General features: G+C 44.0%; 1 protein-coding gene across 1 annotated transcript; it reads left to right on the top strand.

Moving 5' to 3' along the window:
• Window positions 1–5,026: 5,026 nt before the first annotated feature.
• Window positions 5,027–7,279, top strand: GPR101 (G protein-coupled receptor 101). Its single transcript, XM_029604961.1, has 2 exons — window positions 5,027–5,088; window positions 5,382–7,279. Exon 2 carries the CDS (start codon window positions 5,621–5,623, stop codon window positions 6,902–6,904), a length of 1,284 nt encoding a protein of 427 aa, XP_029460821.1. The 5' UTR covers window positions 5,027–5,088; window positions 5,382–5,620; the 3' UTR covers window positions 6,905–7,279.
• The last annotated feature ends 1,043 nt before the right edge of the window (window positions 7,280–8,322 follow it).

An 8,322-nucleotide genomic window follows, 5' to 3' on the forward strand; every position in this document is an offset into this window, starting at 1 on the left:
ATGCTATATTTTCTTTACACTGAGACTATCTTGGGAAAAAAAAAAAAATATATATATATATATATGTGTATGGGGGAGGGGGTCTCCCTTTTCTGCCCCTTGCAAACATGCATCTGTGGCTTCAGCTAATCTGAGTGCCCTCAGATTGACAGAGGTCTTAAGTCAGCATAGTGTCAGCGTGTTAAGGAGGTGTACCACTCCTCAATGGGAGGGTTTGTGAGGAATAGTAAAATCCCTGCAGCCATGTGATTCAAGAGTAGTTGGAAGGGAGAAAGACTGAGAAAGGATTTCAAGAAATTGAGTTCTGCTTGGGTGCTATCTCTTCTGTAGGGATCCTGTTAGTCCCCTACTAATACTTGGATAGGAATATATCAGTTTGGGATGGGGAGAGACAGAGTAGTGTTTGTTGGGTTTGCAGCTCCCCCATGTGGCAGCTAGAATGGTATTGTCCCCAGTGTTTTTCTAGAGAAATCACCATTTTGCTCTCGTGATCCTTTTTGCTTTTAAGGAGGAAGCTTTAAGCCCATGGGACTTTTGTTTTGGATGAGAGTTTCTTTCCACCCTCTCATTCCATCATTCTTATTTAATATTGGAGATCCATATCCTTTTGTACTCAACTAAGCTATTTTGAGTTTTCTTCTAAAAACAAGAAGAAGGTATCTTCTTAACAGAGGAACCTGAGATCATCAGAACCTAATGAGAGGATGATTTTCAGACATCCTGAGAGAAGGAGGAAGGAGAAAGGGAAGAGAAGGAGAGTTGGACCACATCAATGGCCCCTGAGAATCTACTGAGGATGAGGAGAAGGAGAAACAAGATATTGTTGTAATTGGGCTCTCGAGAGCATGAGCCCCTGTGCCGCAACATGACAGACACAACCCTGGGGCTGGTTGTGGTCCATGCCACTGACGGGTGAGTGCATCCAGGCACGAGCTGGGCTGAAGCTGAAGACTTGGAACCGGAACACTCAAAGACTTGGAATGAACACACAAGGACCAGGAACAGGAACATTCGAGACTAGGAATAAGAACACTTTGATGAGAACCAGCAACCCATGATGGTCTCTGGGGTAGCCCTCTGACCACTCTGTAAGTCCTTTTGGACCAACAAAGTCTGAGGGCTCTGGACACTCATGACAAGACAAAGGCTCTGAAGGCTTGAACAAGATGAAGGCACTGAAGGCTTGGAACAAGACAAAGGGTCTGAAGACTTGGGACACGATGAAGGCTCAGGTCTAGAAACAAGCTGAAGACAAGAAATACAGGCAAGACGAGAGACCAGGTGAATACAGAATTCAAGGATTCCTCTGACTGGAACAAGTTCTCCAAGGTCCAGAGACAAGGACAGGAACTCTGGAACTAGGAACTCAGGAACTCAGGAACTCGGTCTCAGAAGACTCGAACCAGCGAGAAAGGCAAAAACAGAAACACAAACCAGGAACAGGAACTGAAGACTTGGACGCAGGAATGAAGACTTGGACTGAAGACTTGGAAACAGGAGGCCAGGAACAAACGAGCACATGAAACAGGAGACCTTGAAGGATCGGTAACCTTGCAAAGGCCTGGATCAACAGAAGAAGTGGCCTTTTACAGGCCCGAAGCAATGACATCATCAGGAGGGGCAGCAAGGCTTTTCCTGCTGCGGTCCCTTTAAATCTTCAGCAGGGGCGTATGCCTAGGGAATGCCAGCCTCAACATCAGCGGCGAGGGCGGAAGGTGGCAGTATTCCAGGCTGCAAAGATCATGGGCCCTGTTGGCAGCATCTCTCAGCCGCAGAAAACGGCAGACGGGCCCAGGTGGCGTCAGGGGTCACACAGGAAGGCAGAGACTGCATCGGTGGCATCTTCAGCTGCGGAGGGCGGCAGCACACAGGCAGAGCCGGATGATGAGTGAGGCCACTTGCGGGGCCCTCTGGTGAGCGGTATTGCAACAGGTATCACCTTTGATACTATAAAAGGAGGTAGGAGATAAAAGACTAAACACTTTACAAGAACATTTTGATGCTTCATCCACACTGGGATGGAAGCATTCAAACTTGCCCTCAGTTTCAAAGGGAGGGAAGGAATCAAGTAACTAAAAGGAATAGGAAAAATCTAAGAGACACATGAAGTTAAGAAGGAATTTAAGAAGTCATAAACTTAGTAAACAAATTCTGTATCATCTTTAGTGAAGTACACAGCTGTAGAGTTTAAAAAACATCATTGCACCTTATCAGTAAAGAGAATGTTGGAAACCACCAAAGATCCCACAGATTCTAAGGAATCCTTTTTTCCTCAGGACATCTCAGACTGATTTTCTTCAGAAAAAATTCTTCCTTCAGTATTCTCTGAAACTCCCAGACCTTTTCCATTCTGGGAACTCTTTCCTATCAGGAAAGCCTGGCCAACCTTTCCCTCAGGTCCCACCACCTTCACTAAGCAGGAAATCTTCTCTTCCACTCCATGCTTCCCTGTGGAGGGATAGGCCCACTGGCATCACTCTCTGAAGTGTAACCCCTTTTGTGGTAGAACCTGGATAATAGTCCCAAAGGCCATATCTCATTTGGTTGGACACTGTTCTAAATCATTAGATTTATTTTCCAGGGTTTCCTGCGCAGGGGGAAAATTTCCTTTCAGGGCCCTAACATTCGGGCCGATGCAGTATGGTGCGCTCAACTGAGCGCACCGTTAGCCCCCGTTTGGCCGCGCGTTTTCGACGCGCTATTTTTACCCCTTACACAGTAAGGGTTAATAGCGTGTGGAAAACGCGTGGCCAACCCCCACGAAACTAATAGCACCCGCAACAGGCAGGAGTTAATTTCGGCCGGCACCGGGCAAGTGTACAGAAAAGCAGAAAAAACTGCTTTTCTGTACACCCTCCAACTTAATATCATAGCGATATTAAGTCAGAGGCCCCCAAAATTAAAAAAAATTAAAAATCGTAACAAAAAAAAAAAAATCAGCCCGCGGCTTGGAAGATGGACACTCAATTTTGTCGGTGTCCGTTTTCCGAACCCGTGGCTATCAGCGGATTCGACAACCAACGCCGGTAAAATTAAGCATCGACTGTCAAACCTGTTGACAGCCGCCGCTTCTGTCAATAAGGAGGCGCTAGGGACGCGCTAGTGTCCCTAGCGCCTCCTTTTTACCGCAGGCCCTCATTTGAATAGAAAATTGCGCACCCAGGAAAGTGGCTTGGACGCGCATTGGGAGAGCGGGCACTCACCTCGGAGCGCCGGCTCTCCCATGCGGTTTACTGTATCGGCCCGATTGCTCTTTATTTTTTCCATACGTATGTATTTTGCACACAGCATTGATAATCTCAGCTTTGAGGATAACAAAGTCACTACTCAATAAAGACACATGAGAGTTGTTTGGTGGAACTCCAAATTTAAATACGGTAAGTTAAAAAGGGAATGAGAAGGTAGAAAGAAACTCTCATCCAAAACAAAGGTAAGCCTACCTGGGAAAATCCACAGAGTACTGGCTGAGGAAGAAAATCTGCAAAGCCCGCTGAGAGAACAGAAAGAGGAAAGGGAAGGGAAGAGATTTCAGCTACACAAAAGGTTACTGGGAAGGCCCAAAAAGGAAAGCTACCTGTCTTTAAGATCTTACCTATATGGGGAACTGATCTGAATTTTGTGTGAGAATTTTGGAATCTGTTGCTGTTGGTGCACTGTCAGTTAGTAAATCCTGTTGGACTTTGTTTTTCTGCCACCGATTTTTTCAGTAAAACCTTTAATTTGAACACCTCTAGAAGTGAAGTGTGGTTTGTGGTGTGCTTTAACTGGCATGCAGAAATGCTGAGCTCCATATTCAAAGCCATTTAGATGAATAACATAATAGCTTTCCGTCCAAATGGCCTACTGGACTACATTCAGCCTGAATCCAGCTAAATTGTAGCTGGGTAATTAGTTTTTCAGTTAGAATTTAGCTGGATAAATCGGGGGCAGTGCAGGGAGGAGCAGAGTTAGCTGGATAAGTTAACCAACTAACTCCAATATTCTGAGTTAGCCAGTGAATTTATCCAGCTAACTCTGGTCAGCCTGCAGGGTGATATATAGTCGGATAACTTTAAGATAGCTGGGTATATTTAGCGGTGCAACTGCCCCCCTTAATATGCACCACTCTTTAGTTAATTAGAACAGCCACACAGTGGCTGAATATGAATCTCCCTGTTTCTAAGAGGGATGAGCAATTTTACAAAGGGATATAAATTTCAGACTCCTCTATGGGCAGTAATAAAACTGGATAAGCCACTTTAAACACTCTCAATAAAGTCAACAGCCCTTCCTATCTTGGCAGGTTTTCACCATCTGCTAGGCCAAAAAAAAATGCCTTCACAAAGAAACCAGCAGCTTCTCTGGGTTCCCAGTCAGTTTCTTCTGCAGGTATCAACCTTTTCCCTCCCCCATTCCAAAGAGCTGCTCTCTCTCTATCTCTCGCACAAGACTGTCAATTCTGCAGCATCTAAATCACTTTAACCCCTGCAGTCCCACTTCTCTTCGCTCACCAGCACAGTCCTTAGTGATTTCAGGGTACCTGGGTTTTCTTTCTGTATTTCATTATTTTTTTTTCTCACAATAGTCTATTCCACCTCTCTCTCTCTCCCCCCCCCCCCCCCCTTTGTAACGCCTCGCTAGGCCTTCTTAAAGGGGTAAAGCCTCTCAAGATTTTTTTTTCCCAAAAAGTATTTAAACCACAGGTTACAGAAATATAGAATCCGAAGAGATTCATATTTAACTTAATGTGTAAAAAACTGAGAGACACGAATAAAAAAAAGGGGGGGGGGGAGATGCGTTCGTTGAAAAATAAAAAGGAGGCGTTTGCTAGGAAGTAAGGATTGGTTTTGTAGAGTGACTGCACAGTGCTGTACGGAGAGAGCTCCCTCTGTTTGTACAAGGCAAACAGTTCCAGAGCATCTAAAGAAAGGGAGGGGGAAGAGGGAGAGATTGGGATTTGGAGCTGATGTCTCTCCAGTAGCAGTGAGCCATTGAAATCGGCAGGAATGAAGGGGGGGGGGGGGGGCTGGAAACGGAAGGGGGAAGGGAAGATAAATGCAGCGTCTTATTTGCATCCTGAGGAAACGACAGTACAGTGAGCGTCAACAGGTAAACACGTTTATATATCATTGAACTGTTCGTGCCAAACGTCCATTTCCCACATCATAGCAAGGAAGGGACGTATGCTATTTAATACTGCATTCATCATAAGAAATACTTAATTCTCCTTGCAGTAATAACGGTTCCAGTGCATATTCTCTAATAAGATCACAGTATGTGTGTGTGTGGGGGGTGGGGGGAGGGTTTAATATATGCCATGCATCTGTAATATAATAGAAGCACAGTATGATTCCAGTTCATATTGAAGAACTGTTCTAACTGAGCATTTTTTCACTGTACAGGCCTCTGTATGGCACAGCGATAATTACCCCTGTATGAAGCACAAGATATTTCAGCAAATGTGCCTGGAAGTGAGAGATGGATGGAAGGATGTGTGATGCCTGGACAGATCCCATTAATCTTCTCTCTCAGAGTGTCATGCATAAAATGTGAACCACCTCAGCATCCCTCTGGTGAAGAGCCCCTGCTGCATATGCATAGCCAGTGAAACAGATGTGTGGGAGATGTCGAGTTGGAGCTGATGTGTGAGCCGGGGCTCCCAATGGCCCTGCTCAGCCGATTGCCTGATCGCAGGGTCCCGGGCAATGGCAGCCATTTGCCGGCTGAGCCCAGCAGCAGCAGCAGCAGCAGCAGCAGCAATGCTTCCCTCCCAGACTCCATCCTCAGGATCACCCTCGTCGCCGCTCTCCTCTGCCTCTCCCTCTTTGGAAACATAGTGCTCCTGGTCGTTTTCCATCGCAAGCCGCAGCTCCTGCAGGTAGCAAATAGATTCATTTTCAACCTGCTGGTAGCCGATCTCTTGCAAACGGTCCTGGTGATGCCCTGCATCATTGTCACCTCCCTGCCCGGGATCTGGCCCTTGGGTCATCGGCTCTGCCAGGTTGTGGTTGTTCTGATGCACCTCTTTGCATTTACAGGGGTCAATACGATTACAGTGGTCTCTGTTGACAAATACCTGGCTATTATACATCCTTTATCTTATCCCACTAAGATGACACCCAAACGAGGAAGTATATTGATCAGTGGTACTTGGTTTCTCAGTATTGTTCAGAGCACACCTCCTCTTTATGGCTGGGGTAGGATTGACTTTGACCAAGCCAATCACTTTTGCACTGTTTTCTGGGCTTCAAGTTATTCTTATACCATTTTGTGTGCTTTGTTTTCCTTTATCTTACCAGCAAGCATTATGCTGGGGTGCTATGGAATGGTATTTCGTGCTGCTCGGAGGCAAAATGCATTAGTGCATCCTGTGCAAGCAAGTGGATCTTCCAGGGCTCCTGATGGATCTTCAAACCCAGCTGAGAGACTAAGCCACTTGCGCCCCCTGTACCACTGTAAAGCAGCCAAGATTATTTTCCTTATTCTGGCATCCTACATCCTAAGCATGGGCCCCTATAGCATTCTTAGCATTGTGTCTTCAAGTGCTGAAATAGTAATTCCATGGTGGGTAACATCGCTGGTTCTGATTTTGTTCTTCTTGCAGTGTTGCATTCATCCATACATATATGGTTATATGCACAAAAGTTTGAAGAAAGAGTTCCTCCTATTACTGTATGGATTTTTCTGCAAGCAAGTGCACCCACAAAATTCAACTGCAGATAGCTACCTTCTACTTGCGGATGGGAGAATTTTCCCATCTCACTTTTCAGTGCCGGCTGTGAAGTTCATGGAAGAGGAAACCACGATCTCTGTCATAACTGGGAAAAGCTCCAACAATTTGAAAGTGAAAGAGAATGGGAAGGAAAGCAGCCCTACAAATCTAACCCTGCACAAGGAGCTTCATTTGTTAAGCAAAGCGCCATAAGGAAGCCAAGCATTTTATGTGGACGCAGCTGCCTGTACTGTTGTTATGATGCGAGAAGGAACCAGAGATAAAAGCTCTTGGGTAATTGACAGGTGAACTTTTATACCCAATTATGATGTTAGGCATGGATATAACAGCTTTCCTGTCAACCAGATATCAAATCATAACCTTTTTTTTATGATGACAAGTAACATGAAAATATTGCACAAAAAAAAAGGTTTGTTCAATCATTTTGTGGGCTTCTGCTAACATGGAAAGTACTAGAGCAGCCCCCTCATGGTAGAACGACCTTGATGTTAGCACTTTCTATTCAGTATTCAGAATGCAAGTTGTAATATTTATATGCCTGAAAGGTGATCTCACTATCTCAACAGGGTCTTGGTCATCAGCCATTGCATTTTTCTTATACTATAAACAAGGGCTACAGATTTTAGGGCAAAACTTTGTATGTGACCTTTTGCTTGCTTGTTGTTGGAGGTGCAATACATTTAAGTGGTAACCAGTTACGTTGAAACCTAGATTAAAATCTATAGTAAACTTATATCCAGAGAATGTCTGAACATTTTATATTAAAGACTGTATAATTTAGATTACATGTTAGGGAAAATTATAGTACAGCCTGCTTGGGTGAAGACTGCACAAATACATTTATTGCTAAAATACATGATTAGTAAATCTAGAATTTTGATTGCCTGATAGACAAGAATATAGCGATAGCTATTATCTTACAAGAATCCAAGGAAACCAATTTCACATCTTCAAGAAATATCAATCTACTGACATATTATTGTAATCAAAAAATTAGATTGTTTGCTTTCCTCTCAGTGCAAAGTATTTGTCATGTAGATATTACCTGAACTACGTACATATATAATCTTGTTTGGTTCGGTTGTATGTCTCAAGACAAACAGCTTAAGTAATGGGTCAGTGACACCAACATGTCTCATACCATACCAAAAACTAAAATATGTCAAAATTGTTTTACATATGACTAGAATATGTAAAATTAATTAATTAATTGTAAAAGGATTGACGAGCAGCATGAAAGTTAGGACTGAGTGACATTCTCTGATAGCCTTCAAACCTGTTCATAATCTTCTGAGACTGATATTTTGCCACAGCTATTAAGGGAAGATAACAGACAGCCAACCTCCCTCTCCTCTCTCACCACCTCAACTTTTAGGTTAAATATATTTTAACTACATACAGCGAGAACACTGAGAGCAAGAGAAAGCTACTTAAACTAAAAATAACATTTTTTTATATCAAGAAGCAGACTTCTCACTGCATTTAAATTTGGTTTGTAGTTCATGGCATTTTTTTTTTTTAAACCTATAGTGCTGCATAGAGCCATGACAGGGCCGACAGCAGGGGCAGGCAAGCTGGGCATCCACCCAGAGTGTCAGATTGGGATGGGA

The sequence above is a fragment of the Rhinatrema bivittatum genome, chromosome 6, assembly GCF_901001135.1.
Source record: "Rhinatrema bivittatum chromosome 6, aRhiBiv1.1, whole genome shotgun sequence".
In the NCBI taxonomy this organism is placed as follows: Eukaryota; Metazoa; Chordata; class Amphibia; order Gymnophiona; family Rhinatrematidae; genus Rhinatrema; species Rhinatrema bivittatum.

Coding starts and splice junctions, on each gene's coding strand:
- GPR101 (XM_029604961.1), top strand. CDS start 5,621: ATGTGTGAGCCGGGGCTCCCAATGGCCCTGCTCAGCCGATTGCCTGAT.